Here is an 18125-nt window from a genome sequence, read left to right as displayed (position 1 = left end):
TATGGTGTCAATAAATTATCTGGGTATAACATTTTATCGAATAAATCAGGTCGTTTTCCCCTTCACCGTGTCCCCTCCACACAAAGGTACATATCTAAAGTTTCTCTGTAGATCACAAATCTCGAGTACAGACACCACTGTGGTCTGAACAGCCACACTCTAGTAACATATGACAGAAAGCTCTGAGTAAGTAGACAGCTCGAGAACAAAATGAATAGAAACAACACACCTTTTTAGTGGGAACCTTGATCTTGAGAAACTCTGCCTCTCTGCTAAGCACCTGCCAAGGGGCATGTAGTCGGACAAATCCCTGACCGTAAACCTTGTGCTGAGGGAGAAACATACAGAAGGAGTTTCAGTCAAAAAGGAAAATGTCAGAAAATGTTGTACAAACTCAACTCAAATATCTAAAAACAGTCTAACTTTCGTGTTAACTCCCAATCTGCACTTCTTACAGAACAGATGTAATTTAATGCAATTATCTGTCATAGACACAACCTTGTTAGACTGTTATTTGCACATTATCACCATTTAGACATCTGCATTTATTGCAATCTGCTGTTTGTATTAGGATGTTACTCTACTTTACCCTACTGAACCGCATTCCTATTTATGTTAAAAATTTCCATTTGCACTAATGGTTGCATCATACTATTTTCCTTAACTTGTGCAGTATTATATTAACTATTGCACCTTACCTTATATTTAAGTTCATTTATTTGCCTTACTGATTTGATTACCTGTGGACGGTTATTGTATGGGTAAGGGATAGGGTATTCTAGTATTCTGACAGTGACAATAGAGTTGAACCTAGATTAATGAAACCTAAACTTTATGCCTGTTAAAATAGGAGCATGCCTAGAGTGGGTTATCAACCCCTATATAATGAAATTGATTTTTTTTTTAAGAATAATTAAACATGTAAATAAATAACTATATGGGATGATGCATTAAAAATAAAATGAATATAGCCTATAAAATAGGATTGAAAATGTTTAAACACCCCTGACCTATTACTTATTTCTGCATTTCTGCCCAAACATTTAATTTCTTAACTCCAACACTTTTTAATGTAGATGACACACAGTAAAAAAACAACCTATTCTCTTCAGCAACTCTGCAAAAGCCTCATTTGTACCACTGGTCATTCCCTATTGTCAACCACCCTGCTCTCTTTGAGACATTGAGCATTTGTGTCCTTTTGTAAACCATGCGATTGTTGGCATAACCTGGGTCCCAGCTGTTGAGTTTGTCTATGCAATGCTGGGCAGTGCTTTGGTTGGGTGCACTCTAGGTTTTCCCAGGGGGATTAATTATGTGTTAAAAAATATTTTGCATGTAGATCACAGTTACTAATGGAGGTAACAGGTCACTTTATCCAACACATCCCTACTGAGACCCAGTGAAACATTTATATATACTTTACCAACATTGGGTTTATAATGTGTGTGTGTGTGTGTGTGTGTGTGTGTGTGTGTGTGTGTGTGTGTGTGTGTGTGTGTGTGTGTGTGTCCATGTGTTGTTGGTGTAACAAGACCCAAAATTGGCCTCCCCTTTACACAGAGTTCATGGTAACTTTATCGTTCTGGTGATACTTCCATTTTTCCTGTCTTCTCAACACAACACACACACACACACACACACACACACACACACACACACACACACACACACACACACATACACCACAAAAGTGAGATAAAAATAACGTGGATCTGAGAAGGTTAATTAGGATAAGATATTCCAATTAGTACTTTATCTCAGCAGGGTAAGGCAATTAGGTCGATTTTAGCCTTGGCTAAGGGGGAGCCTTCGTTACAGAAACCGGCTGTGGCTGACATTTACGGGGCTTCCGAAAACTCAAAAGTGGAAGTGTCTCCACATGATAGGGTGAATCCTGTCTTTGACATTTGGAATAATTGAGCAGAAATAAAGGGCAAGCAGTGAAAGAATATGAACAAGGCAAAACCAACACGTGTCACTGACTAATGCTAAAATCGTATTTTAATGATAATGCTGATGAGAATCATAAAAATAGACCTATAAGTAAAAGGAACATGTTTTAATCAGCAATTATAAATTTGATGAGGGCCAATCTCTTGACACTCAGGTGAAAGGAGGAGTTTGCTGTTCAGATTGCAGTCATTACACGAAGTGAATAATTTATAGGCTGTAACCTAATATATTTAGTAGAATTAGCATAATATTTAAAATGTATCGGGATCCGTCAGCTGCAACAAAAGGCCTCACAATATAGGCATAGGAGAAAGTATCGAAAGTATTATACATATATACAGTAATCCCCTGTTTATCGTGGTGCTTACATTTCAAAACCACACGCGATAAACAAAAAAATGTGATAATCAGACGCCACCACTAAAATGCTATTTTTATTTTTACAGTACTGTACTGTATTAACATTTTACTTCATTTTATAATTAATGATTTAATTTTTTTATTAATAAATTAAATTATTTCAACATAAAACTTCATAAAAACAATTCCCGATAAGTTTTTTGGTCTATTGTGCTATATGTGAGAGACCGGGAAAATCAGCCAAACAAATTAGTTATGTGGCAAATGCAATTCCGTGATAAACTGGAGGTTTGCGAGATTCGAACCACGGTAAAGCGGGGGGTTTCTGTACTATATATTTATTTATTGAACCAAAGATTTACAACATATTTATTTCTGTCCACTGTAACAACAAAAATATAGCATACATATATATATATATATATATATATATATATATATATATATATATATATATATATATATATATATATATATATATATATATATATACTTAGATAATATATATTTAATATATATTTAACTTATATACTTGAAATATATATATATCTATAGTTAGTGCAGTGTTACTGTGGCTACCCACTTAGTACCAGAAGTAAGATTTATTTTGTGCATGCATGAAAACGCTACAGAATCCATAACGCTAGCGTTAGCTGCTAGCCGCTAGCCACTTCCTGGTTATTGGTTAACGCTAGCGTGATGTATTTTGTTAGCGTTTTATGTGCAGAATCAAGAATTTCTCTTAAAAGGAGTAAATTCTGACAATCACAAGGGGTGAATAAATGAAGAATGGATTTAATGTAAAGTTTGCTGAAATAAGTAGAAGTTGATCAGATCTTTATAAAATTAAATATTAAATGTAAAACACACATCTCTATTACCAAAATGGGGTCTTACAAATGTAAACTTTCTGATAAAATGTCTTTATTTAATTATTCAGTTTAATTTGTGCCAACTGAATTGATTACTCAAGTGAATCAATATAATAAGTAACTGTATTGTATTAATTAGATTTATTCTATTTTATTGTTAGGAATTTGTATAAAATATTATCTTGTATATTATTTAACCAAGCAAGCCTTATATTGGGAAAAAAACGGCAAGCAATTTTATGTTTTGCATTTCGTCACCCTAACGGTAACAAAATTAAACTGAACCATGACTTAAAAACCAAGGCACATACCAAGGCATGAATTTAGCAAAAAATATATATGCAAAATTTACTTTGTGTAAATTTTGGTATGTGCCTTGGTTTTTAAGTCATGGTTCAGTTTAATATTTGGTGTATATATATATATATATATATATATATATATATATATATATATATATATATATATATATATATATGTGTGTGTGTGTGTGTGTGTGTGTGTGTGTGTGTGTGTGTGTGTGTGTGTGTGTGTGTGTGAATACTTATCCGTTCTTAGTTCTATTAACATTATGCTGTGCTTCCAACCTTGGCAGTGAAAATGTACAGGGTTTTGTATCCACATCACTGTTACTTATTAGCCAACACATTGATACGCACTGATTCACTGATACTTATTAACCATCAGGTTTTTTTCTTTATCCTTTTGAGAAATCCAGGTATCAGAATGAACAGAATAACTAGTCCATATGAACATCAGAATTTATTCAATTTTCATTATTCTATTCTATTTCAGTATTTCTCTGTGCTTGTCACTATGGTTACGGGCGTTATAGGCTAGCTCATAAGGAGTGCTGTGTCTGACCATCTCCCAAATGGTACCCTAAACCTTGCAGTCCTCCTAGAAGATTGCACTTTAAAAAGAAAATAAAAATTTTTTGTAAAAGAAAATATATCTTTTGCATGTGGTATTGCAACTGTTTCGATGACCTACATTAGTAAATTCAGCCAACAATCATAAACACTGACTGTATTACATTTATGAGCATGAAATTTGAAGAAAACTAGCAAGCTAAAAATAAACTTACAATGAAAATAAGCCAGTCCTCTATAATGTGTGTACATATGAATATTCAAATATAATGTTTACCAAATTTAAACGACACCAATAGAAACAGTCTATGCTTTGAGCATCCAAAAATATCTCTTCTGCGGTGTGTGCAGTATAAGTGTCTACATTAACTCGACCTCATCAAACGGTGTGAAACTGAGACAGCTCAAATATTTCAAGATGATATAAAATACCTTTGATTTGACTACATGTTTCAGTAATTCAAGAAGTAACAGCAATGGTAAACTTATGACTAGTAAGTTTGAACTAATGCTACATATCTTCCAAACTGGAATATCTTTAAGACAGTACACAACATACGAGATGTCTTCCATATTGCTGTAACAGTGCCATTGCCAGGTTGCTGTAAATGTGCAGTATATGTGATTCTGCAGCCCTAAATGACGGCTATAAAGGTGTTACAGTAAGTGCAAGTAAGTAAGTGTTACAGAGTCAAAACATTTTGTAGTTCGTATATAAAAATGTAATTACTATACATAACTTGGAGATACTACATAATTTTGAGCTCTTTAATGTATCATGGCTCAGGAGGATTAGGCTATATAAATATTGCACAAAAAAAAAGGCAGAATGCCAAGGTGTAAAAAAAAACACTCATTCATATATTTGCTTCTGAATGTTTTGATTAAGAGAGGCTATAGAGATTATTGTTCCTGACATAGAGTAAAAATGTGTGGCGACACCAGGTGAACATTACTATGACAAACAATCCTACATGGCAGTCAGTAAAAATCAATGAAGCCAGCTTTAAGCTCCATAATTGGACTGTACATCTTGAACAGTTCACATTTGAATAAACAAATTGAGTAGCAAAGCAAAGATTTACCATACAGAAAAACACTTTGGAGGGATGTTTACTGCATTTCTGCATTAAAAATGATTGCTGTTGATCATCCTGTATTAAACAAAGTGCAATTTTAAAAAGACTTAATGCTTCAGAGACTTTACTTACCAGTTTATTAGTGACAGATGTGCAGCGCACACCTTATTGACTTTCTACACTTCTGAATTTTTTTTTGATTAAGGGTATTGACAAGGTGACCTTAATCCAACAGTGCTATAAAGGACTGAGCATGAAGGATATAAGTATCCAGCTGTAAAGCATCATCATACTGCATCATACTCTCATCATGCTTATGTTCTCATTGTCTTCCATTTCAGAATATAATGAAATGAAAAATGTGTTTCATTTGGAAACTGAAGCATGACGTGACGTTAAAAAATCTTATCTGGTGTCCTGGGCAGCACAATTAAATACATTTTAATTATTATTAGTATTTCCATGAGCTTGGTTTAAGTAGCAGACAATTTGGAAGATATTTGTTGTTTGCACAATAACGTGATTCATTAACTATTGAATTCATTTTAAGTCTATTTAAGTATAATTAATGTTAATCTATTTCAATATATTTTATATTATATATTGTACAATAATGACCCAATTATTGTCACAAAAGTTGTATTTCCGATCAAAGATTTAATCAGTTAAAGTAATGTTGGTTTATAACACCCTATGAGAGTTCCACAAATCTATTATCTAAACTGCAAAGTGTTCATTCAAAAATGATAGTAAATATAAAAGTCAGAATATTACATCACATTATAATATAACATATATCATATATATATATATATATATATATATATATATATATATATATATATATATATATATATATATATATATATATATATATATGTATGTAAATATATATATGATATGTGTTGTATAATAATGTGATGTAATATTCTGACTTTTATATTTACTATCATGTTTATTGTTATTGTTTATAGGATTGATGAATGCTAACCATTCTAGTAATTACATACAACTTATTCATGTTCACCTAAATAATTTATATTGTATTGGGTTCCTGGATAAAAAAATGGTTGTTCTGAAACATGAAATATGATTAATTTATTAATTTATTATATAAATTAATTAGGTCAACATGAATAAGTTGTATGTAATTATTAGAATGGTAAGCATTCATCAATCCTATAAACAATAACAATAAACATCTAGTCAAGCTAGGCTGTATTAAGAGATTATGTATGCAAATGATGACAATAAAAAATTCAACTAGGATGAATAATAATAAATAATACATATAAACATGGCTTTAAAATGTGCTGCTCTTTTGGCCTCTGAAACTGTTACCCTGCCAAATAAACAGTTTTTTTGGAAAACCTGGCATAAATCCCAGTGCAATCAGAAGAAACAGCCAAAAGGAGTAGCCCAAACGAAACACCCACACACACACAGAAATTCCACTCTGGTATATTTTGTAAAGCTGTACTCCTAGAAAAGCAGCCATGAAATGAAATCTGTGAATAGAATGGACCAAGTCATGCTGATGAACAAAACAGCCTTGACAAATTTGCGATACTTTACAGTAAAGTATCAAGGTTCTTTTTTAGTGAAATTATCTGGCTAGAGCCTAGAGATGCCTTCCTAAGGCATCATATAAAACCTTTCCACTTGAAAGGATTCAAAGCTGCCAATGTTGTGTAAAAGCATTCTCTTTAACCATTGAGCTTTAACCCTTCAGTCACCAACCCACATCAACTATTGCTTTCTGGTTTGTGTTTTGAATTCTCAGCTTGTGAAAAAGCAATGTAACATTTGTTAGAACTCAGTTTGTCACCATAACAGAAAGAGTCAACAGAAACTGTTCTATTACTCAGGAGATTTCAGGTGTGATGCAGCGAATTATCCTTCACCCACCTCATTGTCACGCTCAATGTGCAATCCTGCTTCCCTCAGGTGGGTCTCAAACTCATCTCGGATCCTGAGTTTGTCACACTCAGCCGGATCGGTTGGTCCCATGTCCACTACAACCTCAGCATTGTCCTCCTTCACTGCTTCAGCCTCTTTGCTACCTGCCTGGGGAAAGCTGCCATTGGAGATGACTGAGAGCCGGTGCTGTCCTGGAGAGTCCTGAACCACTGAGGTTACCCGGTATACCAGTACATAGTCCACCTTCTTTTTCCCATCAGCAAAGTACAGCCCTTTGCCTGGCTCGTGCCCCATGCCATCCAAGAAGTTGTTTACCACCTAAAATGGGTGACAAAAGTATGAATGAGCAGCAGCGCTTGTACTGGTCCTCACTGCTTTGAGTGAAGATCAAATTCACATCAGAAGGAAGCTGAGGTGGGGGGGATTGGGTTGGATGGCTGCGCACTGATGATAGGCATGGATGTAGGTCAGTCTATTGCTATTTCTAATTTAGCTGCTCTCAATAGACTTAAATATAGCCTGATAGACGAGCTACTGAGGAACACCTTTCATTCAAGGTTGTGTGCGTTAAAAGTCAAACGCGTGATCATAGATACTTCAAAGCATCAAAAGCAAAAGCACACATGTTGAGTTACCAAAGAAACAGTACTTACGGGAAGCTTGTCCGAGTGAAGCATGCTGTTTGGGCTCTGAATGGAAAGCAGAGAGCAAGAAATGCACGCATGCAGCTGAATCGCTCGCGGCGGCTCCTTCTTCCAGACGCGCAAAAAAACGCCTCCTTTTCTCAGAACATGTCCACACCCTAATCACCACGAAGAGACACGCCACTTGCCATCCTAGCCCGTCGTTTTAACAAAACCATTTACCGATGATAGGAGAAAGCCTCCCGCCTACACACGCCGCTGACGAAGCTGACTATAGGATGCGCAATGCTCGAGCGTCGCGCAAACTCCAGCATCTCCATAGAAACTTGTGATTCGTCACTCTTTTAATTCCAGAGACACCTGTGCACCGCCTTATCAGTTTGTTGAAATCACACACTGAGCAAAAGATCTCGCATATTTCACTGGTGAAGTTCTTTAACCTGGTTTATAAAACGCCCCTGGCTGGAAAGAGTCGATGCAATCTGGCAATTACGTGCGTTAAAGAGGAAATGGATGTAAATCACAACTCACTATAATCACAGTTCGGCTATTAAACCAATACCATTTACTGCGTGTGCTTCATTTAAACCACTATGATATGCTTTTTATTTGTCACCTATACATTACAGCACAGTGAACATTTTCTATTTCAGCTTGTTGGAAGCTTGGGACAGAGCGCAGGGTCAGGATACAGCGCCCCTGGGAACAGAGGGTTAAGGGACTTGCTCAAGGACCCAATAGTGTCAACCTGGTAGTGCAGGGGGCTTGAACCGCCAACCTTCAAACCAGTAACCCAGAGACTTTGAGTAATTGAGCTACCATTTCCCCATAATACTAATCATTTATAAATTTAATACTTCCCATAATACTATTAATACCTTAATACTAATAATGTATCTATAATATAATGTATAAAACGTTTCGTAATATGTGTCAAATATCATTTCAATAAAATGCCAGTGTAAAGTCAGTGTAGCTCACCGAGTTCGAACTCTCCTCCATGTAGTCAAACGCATCAAGCCCCATTCCAGAGACTTCTCTGGCTATGCTGTACAGTCTGTCGCTGTGGATGGAGCTGGATTCACTCATAGCCACACTTTTCAGCAGGTTCCTTGTATTGAATCTCGTTTCTGTACAGCAAAAGTTCATTTTTGTCAGTTAAGTCAAAAGATTTTTTTCTCGAGAGTGGACGTTCAGTTTATTGAGCTTTGGTTTCAGCACCATGGATAGATGCTCAAAAACAAGCAGGCCATCAGTTAAACTGGAAAAGTTGCTCCAAGGTACATAAAATGAGAATGATCTTCGGAAGAAAAGTAAACATTCGACAATACTTGTGAGAAGCAAGCATAAGGATTGCAAATGTGTTGTGAACGTTTTTAACAGAGATAAAAGGATCAACATTGTAATGCTTTTCTCTAGTTAAGTGTTGGGACCTCTAGTTTAAGTGTTAGAAAAGTAGGATGGGTTGTAGACATTCATTAAGCTTCTGGTTTATGGTAGTAAAATTAGATAGATTGAACAGATCTAATTTAATAATTTGTTTTTGGAGCTCAAACTACCAAATGCAGTTGGCCATTACAAAATTAAAATGTAAAATATGGTGAAAAAATAATTTTACTGAGTAACAAAGTTAATATAGCCAAGTCGTTCCTAAACAGTATTAAACTGTAGAGAAATACCAAATAAACTTTGATGTTTCAAAAATGTTACAATAATCTGGTGAGTCACTATTCATCATACAAAGACATCAAGAGTAAAAACATCTCAGATCTTCATCATCACAAACAGAAACATAAAATATCACACATAAACTGTTATTAAAGTGAAGGACAGGCAACAGAGAAAGAGAGTAAACAGAGTGATTGGAAACGGTCCAAAACACTGTGCCTCATTTGTGAAGCATGGAGAACTCAACGTCATAGTTTGGTCATGCATGGCTGCTTATGTAGCAGGCTCACTGTACTTTATTAATGATGTTCCTAGTGACATCATGCTGGAATGAATTCTATCGGGGTTTTTTTAAGGAAAAAATGGCCAAAGATTTTCATTCTACTTTAAATCCCACTGAGTCTCCATTTCTGAAGTCCTGAAAATAGAAATACTATTAAAAAAAAAACCAAAACAAGAAATGCATGTCAGGGACTGCCAAGATAAGGCTTGGCTAAACAACTCAGACAAAATGTTATGATTAGCCAATGTTAACCATGCCACACTTGAGGTGTTAATTGCTTGTGGCACGTGTAACCAAATATTAAGGCTTAACATTGCTAATTAAAAAAAAAAGTTTATTTATTGATTATTTATTGATTATTTGTATCATTCACTAAAGATTGTACATTATGCATTATAATATATAATAAACTTGCCTGCTTTCATCTGTTGCAGTTAATCATTTGTAATTTTATCTTTTGGTATTGATTCAGAAGTTTAAGGACAACTATAACAACAGGCCAATGTACATAAAAAAAACACTTGTACTGCTCTTTTATTTTGTATGACATACATTTTGAAAGATGTTTAAGAACTTCTACAGAACTACATTTAAAGCACATTACTTATACAATTTTGTCTGCTACAGTTTTCTCTACTTTCATTCACTTAATTTAAAATTACTTTCACATATGTAAATATAATTTTGTCAGTAAAATATGCCGATTTTGTTATTCTTTTATTCAATTATTAAAATATAACCATAATAAGATGACCAAACTATGTCAGCTCCATTATTGTCTAATAGGAGTGACATACTGTACACTTACCGTCCTGTGTTGGTGATCCTGGACTGTTCATAGCCATGTTGTAGGACTGAGGACACTTGGCTACTGTCCGGAGGCAAAATCCGCTCTCGGCTTTGTCCAGGCTTAAATCACAGACGGTTGGAGAAGTTAATACCATGCCTGCTTGAGAGGAGTTTATGGCCAGACCAAACTTGGACTAATTGCCAGAAAGGTTCATCTTGTTTTAGTAACAGTTGAACAGAGCTCATGACAATTTCCAGATTCAATCCTTAGCTTTTTGATTAGCTGTAAATAGTATTTGCTAAAAAAAATCCATTCTAAAAAAGACTCAGTTAAGATAATGCCCCATAAAAAATTCAAAGTCAAAAGTTAAAACACAATTGTTTTAGTATAAGAACCAAGAAGCCCTCATCTCCTGGTGCTGTATTATGTGGGATAGTGTCTTATTACACTCTTCACCTGTTAAATATCTCTGCGATTAAATATTAAGGCAGTCTCTACCTACTTTTCGTGGAACCCTTATCCCATCTTCATGGAAATAAACAATGTAACAGACTTTATTAGGCCTGATTAGGCTCTTTGACTGACATATGTACACTGAGTGCACTTAGTCAGCATGGATAATTAGTCAGCGCTGCATGATACTGCTACGCTTTAGGAATATTAGAAAGTCTGTGAAACACAAGCAGTTTATCAGAAGACTTTATCACAAGCTTTTCTAACAGGATAAATGGTGTGCAACATTAAACAAATTTGAGTTTAGATACTTGATATCATATTTCAAAAGCCCGAAAATATTTTCACACATCTCTACTGCCTTATCTTACAAATGAATCAACTCTCCTTCTTTATTTGAATGTTTATATAAATAGATTTTGCATTTATTTGTAATAAAAAAAAAATTTCACTTAACTCTGCAGACGAGTCACATTCACACCAGTGGTAAACTATGGCAAATATGAAATTGAAATGTGCACTTTCCAAGGTTCTACAAAAAAATCTATTCTTAAAAAGCTCACCCACACAGCACGGCAGATGCTCTCGATTCAGTTGATTTCCCCTTGGAAACAAGAATGCAACAAATGTCACGTTTTAACTCTTCAAATGCAGGGCTGCTGAATCGATCCTGTGCACCCTATTCATTTTTATAGTAGGGTTGCATTTCCCACTAGAGGACTTCCATGACAGTAGCTGTCAACTGGTGGGGATTAAATTACAAAAAAAGAGGTTATAGTCCATTGCTAAGTAAATACATTAATATTAAGGACACAATGGACAAAACAAATACATTCTGTAGAAACATTATAATCTATATTTATATTATATATGCCAAACCTTTTAAACCTTTCTGCTGTCTATACCTATTTCTAGAATTTCAGAATTATATATGTATATACAGTATGTGTAGACCTTTTTTTATTGTGGCTATACGGTATCTGGATTGTTATTGTTATTAAATAAAGTATAATAGATTAAAGTCTCTAGGGTGCTGTCAACAATTTTGTACTTGGTACTTTGGCTCCCTCATGGGGTAGAATATGTAAGTGTTTGGTTCAGCTTATTAAACTAAACTGAGACGTTTTGAATTGTCATGTTTAGTGCAGTGCATTAAATGTTCATATATATATATATATATATATATATATATATATATATATATATATATATATATATATATATATATATATACTGCACATATGTATATAATGCACTGCACTTCTGCCACATGAATCACAGTGAGTGTCGATAGTACAGTATAAAACCAACAACAAAGCTTTGTATTCCGTTTCACTCAAAGACTCTAAGTGTCTTTGGGTCAATACTACTAATACTACTTTTATTTATAAACTGCCCTGATCAATTAAGTATTTTTAGATACTCTTTAAATTTTAAAGCATGCTTTATTAGGGCATTTATGAACACTCTTCTTGTTGGCATCATTAGTTTTGGGTAATATTCAAAATCACTTAATCAGTTATTCTACCAGAAGTAATTTACTTATTTTGCATGACCTCTTCGTATTATCGTTCCTTGCATATTGCATATTGTCTTGCCGTGACTGTCATATCTTTGTGCTAGATGCTTACGTTTGAACAAAGAACAGTGTGACCTTTTACAATGTTTACAATGTTCTTCACGTACTGATCTGCAATGCAATAGTTTCATGGATGTCACAGAGGTATATATATATATATATATATATATATATATATATATATATATATATATATATATATATATATATATATACAGTGAGGAAAATAAGTATTTGAACACCCTGCTATTTTGCAAGTTCTCCCACTTAGAAATCATGGAGGGGTCTATAATTGTCATCGTAGGTGCATGTCCACTGTGAGAGACATAATCTAAAAAAAAAAATCCATAAATCACAATGTATGATTTTTAAACTATTTATTTGTATGATACAGCTGCAAATAAGTATTTGAACACCTGAGAAAGTTAATGTTAATATTTGGTACAGTAGCATTTGTTTAAGGTCAATCGTTTCCTGTAGTTTTTCACCAGGTTTGCACACACTGCAGGAGGGATTTTGGCCCACTCCTCCACACAGATCTTCTCTCGATCAGTCAGGTTTCTGGCCTGTCACTGAGAAACACGGAGTTTGAGCTCCCTCCAAAGATTCTCTATTGGGTTTAGGTCTGGAGACTGGCTAGGCCACACCAGAACCTTGATATGCTTCTTACAGAGCCACTCCTTGGTTATCCTGGCTGTGTGCTTCGGGTCATTGTCATGTTGGAAGACCCAGCCTTGACCCATCTTCAATGCTCTAAGGGAAGGAGGTTGTTCCCCAAAATCTCGCAATACATGGCCCCGGTCATCCTCTCCTTAATACAGTGCAGTCGCCCTGTCCCATGTGCAGAAAAACACCCCCAAAGCATGATGCTACCACCCCCATGCTTCACAGTAGGGATGGTGTTCTTGGGATGGTACTCATCATTCTTCTTCCTCCAAACACGTTTAGTGGAATTATGACCCAAAAGTTCTATTTTGGTCTCATCTGACCACATGACTTTCTCCCATCCAAATGGTCATTGGCAAACTTAAGACGTGCCTGGACATGTGCTGGTTTAAGCAGGGGAACCTTCCATGCCATGCATGATTTCAAACCATGACGTCTTAGTGTATTACCAACAGTAACCTTGGAAACGGTGGTCCCAGCTCTTTTCAGGTCATTGACCAGCTCCTCCCGTGTAGTTCTAGGCTGATTTCTCACCTTCCTTAGGATCATTGAGACCCCACGAGGTGAGATCTTGCATGGAGCCCCAGTCCGAGGGAGATTGACAGTCATGTTTAACTTCTTCCATTTTCTAATGATTGCTCCAACAGTGGACCTTTTTACACCAAGCTGCTTGGCAATTTCCCCGTAGCCCTTTCCAGCCTTGTGGAGGTGTACAATTTTGTCTCTAGTGTCTTTGGACAGCTCTTTGGTCTTGTCCATGTTAGTAGTTGGATTCTTACTGATTGTATGGGGTGGACAGGTGTCTTTATGCAGCTAACGACCTCAAAGAGGTGCATCTAATTTAGGATATTAAATGTAGTGGAGGTGGACATTTTAAAGGCAGACTAACAGGCCTTTGAGGGTCAGAATTCTAGCTGATAGACAGGTGTTCAAATACTTATTTGCAGCTGTATCATACAAGTAAATAGTTAAAAAATCATATATTGTGATTTCTGGATTTATTTTTTTAGATTATATCTCTCACAGTGGACATGCACCTACGATGACAATTTCAGACCCCTCCATGATTTCTAAGTGGGAGAACTTGCAAAATATCACGGTGTTCAAATACTTATTTTCCTCACTGTATATATATATATATATATATATATATATATATATATATATATATATATATATATATATATATATATATAAAATGTATTCTCTCGACTAATAAACTTTGGATATCTCTCACACACGTCCTATTGACTGTGTAACTGATATTTTTAGAGACAATCCTAACAATCAACAAATAAGATTATAAAAGTATATAAAGCAGCGAATGTAAGGATATATTCTTCTCTGAGGTGTCACATACAGACTCATTTGTTTCTGATTGGTTCTTTTGCTCCAGCTCCACCCTGGCACTGCCTGCTCCAACACCTGTTTTTTATTCTGTCTCTCCTCTGTGGACTTATTAGGACACTCATAAACAATCTGCTTGGCTAGCTTTCTCTGTGACTTGCTTTTTCTAAGTTGCCAAACAACTCTTTCCACCTCGTAGTTTTAGTTGTTGTTTTACCTTATCATTATCTGTTTCATATCCTCAAATGTCCATTTAAATTTCATTTCATTTGTAATAATTATAAAAGTAAAAATTCATGGTTATAATTGCCTAATATGTTAATTATTTGTAACATAAGTCCTAATACTTTTAGGGTGGATTTATTCTTTTCTCAATTAAATGTCCTTGGCACCAATCCAGACCTGGGAATAGTGCCATCAGTAATGCTGCAGATATATTTCACCACAAACATTAATTATTTTAACTGGTTTTGGAAAACACTTAAAGACACTCAGAGCTAAACGCAACAGCAGACATATTTTCCCTGTGCCAACTCCACTGAGCTATCCTGCTCTGAAAAAAAAAACAAACATAAAAAGATAAGTTATACCCTTATTCATCCCACAGTGGGGAAATGTCTTGTATATTGTGATATTGTATATATTCCTGATCTGTATATATTAAAAATATATACAGATCAGGCATAACATTATGACCACCTGCCGAATATTGTGTTGGTCCCCCTTTAGCTGCTAAACAATCCTGACCCGTCGAGGCATGGACTGCACTAGACCCCTGAAGGAGTGCTGTGGTATTTGGAACAAGTTGTTAGTAGCAGATCCTGTAAGTTGCGAGGTGGGATCTGCATGGATCGTACTTGTTTGTCCTGCACATCCCACAGATGCTCGATTAGATTGAGATCTGGGGAATTTGGAGGATATGTCAACACTTTAAACAAATTTTGTGCTTCTCAAAACAATCCTGAACCATTTGGGCAGGGTGCATTATCCTGCTGAAAGAAGCTACAGGCATCAGGAAAAACTGTTTCCATAAAAGGGTGTACATAGTCCGCAACACTGCTTAGGTAGGTAATACGTGTCAAAGTAACATTCACATGGATGGCTGGACCCAAGTTTTCCCAGCAGAACATTGCCCAAAGCATCACCCTGCCTCTTCCGGCTTGCCTTTTTCCCATAGTGCATCTTGGTGCCATGTGTTCCCCAGATAAGCACCAGGACCAGGCCACCCATGACCCTGTCGCCATTCAGCACTGTTCCTTCCTTGGACCTCTTTTGACAGACACTGACCACTGCAGAAAGGGAACCCCCTATAAGAGCTGCAGTTTTGGAGATCCTCTGACCCAGTTGTCTAGACATCACAATTTGGCCCATGTCTGACTCGCTCAAATCCTCACGCTTGCCCATTTTTCCTTCTTCTAACACATCAACTTTGAGGATAAAATGTTCATATGCTGCCTAATATATCTCACCTACTAACACGTCCCATGATGAAGAGATAATCAGTGTTATTCACTTCACCTGTCAGTGGTCATGATGGTATGCCTGATTATTGTATTGCATTCATGACAGATCTGTTTTTCTGGCATCTGTACATTTTACAACTTATTTCACAATCTATTCTGCACACAGTAAAGCCTGTTTAGTGCATTTTAAACAAGTGTGAAATAAAATCCAATGAAAATAAGTCATGCTTGACATCTATTGAAAAGCTGAAAGGTTTTTAACCTGTGAGCTGCAGCCCCCTGGTGAAAAGTAATGGTACTACAGAAAGCTATACATACATACATAAATACATACATAAATACATACATACATACATACATACATACATACATACATACATACCTAAATATATATATGTAAGAGCATAAGTTTACATCAAGCATTGCTATGGGGAAAATGCGATCTCAATGACTTAATTATCAAAATGATATAATAATTATCAAAAATGTACCAATATTTCAGAATCTTCTGATCTCATGAGAATTTCACATCCAACTCTAGAGTTTACACAGAATGATGCAAAAAAACAAGGTAAAGAACATACTGAGAGCAGACGTGTTGCATTCTAAAAACATTTTGCTGATGAGTGTCATCAGAGACTGATTTGAGCTGACAGAAAATCTAAAGTAACTCAAATAATAATTATTTACAACCATTGTAAGCAAAAAAATGTCATCATGAATAAAGCATTAAACTTTGAAGTGGATGGACAACAGCAGTGAAAGACCACATTGTGTTCCACTCCTGTCAGCCAAGAACAGGATTCTGAGGCCACCATGAAAAAAACTATCCAGTTTTGATGAGCCTGTGCCCATGGCAGCCTGAGATTCCTGTACTGGAAAAAGGGTATGAATAAGATCAATGGCATGTTACAGGGTATGAATTAGCTAACTATTTTTCACTTTTGATTGTAACCCATAATACTGATGAGCAAAAATCAACATAATAATATCAGTGATTGGGTGAGGAGGGCATTCTAGTTCAAAAACTAGTTATTGGAAACAGTTGTAGGCTGATGCATCTTAAATTGTAATCTAGCATACCAGTGTAGATTTATTCATTAATAGAGACTCAAAGCGCTTGTATACGTCGCTCTGGACAAGGGTATCTGCTAAATGCCACAAATGTAAATGTAAATGTGAATGTAAGAAAGAACAGAAGGTCAGAGATTAACTTAACATTATGTTTCCATGCTTTGCTGTCAGGCTTACGATTAATGTAAGTTTTCCACCCAAAAGTCATACTTGTGACTATATACTGTATTCCTGACAAAAAATATTATGCTAGTAACCTGAAACTTGTCAGATACTCAAAATATCTTTACGTTTTTAAATGGTCAGCTTCCTGCTTAAAATGTATTTTAACCCTCAAATGACTCTAGAATTATGCTTTAAACCAAAGGAATGCATTTAAAAGTATTCCCTTCTTCCATTGAGAGTGGTGTACTGCATAATAATTCTATACTGGCCCATTCTACTGATTTTAAATATCTGACATCTATTGTGTTGCAGAATGACGTGATGCACTGACGGATTTGGGTGATTTCTGAGTGGGTGAGGGAGAGCGGCGCCTTCTCTGTGACAATAGGCTCTATTATTCTGTACAAAACAGTCCCTTTGCCAAGGCAGAATTGTCATCCCCACTGTCCTTCTGTCTGTACCAGCCCGATACCAGTAGACAAAGCCATAAACATTATTGATAAGAGGGAGGATGATCTGTCCCACTCCATATATACAGTGCCAAGCTAAGATGAGTAAGACAACTATATATTTACCATCAACACTGACAGCATCTATAAAAGGCTACAAACTGAATATCTCTTGCAAAGCCCTGAGCTAGTTCAAATTGTTGTTTATTTCATAGACTTACAGTTACTTCGTGCCATTTTCTGAGAAAGTAGTAGTCGATGGTTTATGTGTCTTGATGCTACAACAATGTTTGTATCCAGTATTTTGTATACAGTTTCACAGCATTTTGTGATACAGTCAAAAAATTTATTCATCTGTCAGTTTTTATGGACACAAATTTCCCTCTTTTTGTCTCATTCAGCACGGCTGGTTCCCATCATTCCTTCATATGAACGGAGGCTGAGGATCATGGGTAATGCTGACAAAAATGACAAATGTAATCTTT

The 18125-nt window shown here is 35.6% G+C and overlaps 1 protein-coding gene across 3 annotated transcripts in view; it reads right to left on the bottom strand.

Moving 5' to 3' along the window:
• ano2b (anoctamin 2b) overlaps positions 1-10564 on the bottom strand; it is a 41391-nt gene extending 30827 nt beyond the window's left edge. For 2 of the 3 annotated variants that reach the window (XM_046874228.1, XM_046874230.1), the window contains exons 1-4: positions 10463-10564; positions 8685-8833; positions 7048-7377; positions 230-328 (exon numbers count right to left, since the gene is read on the bottom strand). In XM_046874228.1, coding sequence (XP_046730184.1) covers positions 230-328; positions 7048-7377; positions 8685-8833; positions 10463-10499 — 615 coding nt within the window. In that variant the 5' untranslated portion in view covers positions 10500-10564. Of the gene's footprint in view, positions 1-229; positions 329-7047; positions 7378-7712; positions 7862-8684; positions 8834-10462 lie in introns of those variants that run through there. The other variant, XM_046874231.1, reaches the window with a different exon arrangement.
• Positions 10565-18125: the final 7561 nt, after the last annotated feature.

This window comes from Silurus meridionalis, chromosome 18 (genome assembly GCF_014805685.1).
Source record: "Silurus meridionalis isolate SWU-2019-XX chromosome 18, ASM1480568v1, whole genome shotgun sequence".
In the NCBI taxonomy this organism is placed as follows: Eukaryota; Metazoa; Chordata; class Actinopteri; order Siluriformes; family Siluridae; genus Silurus; species Silurus meridionalis.
This window is presented reverse-complemented; position numbering and strand designations above follow the sequence as displayed.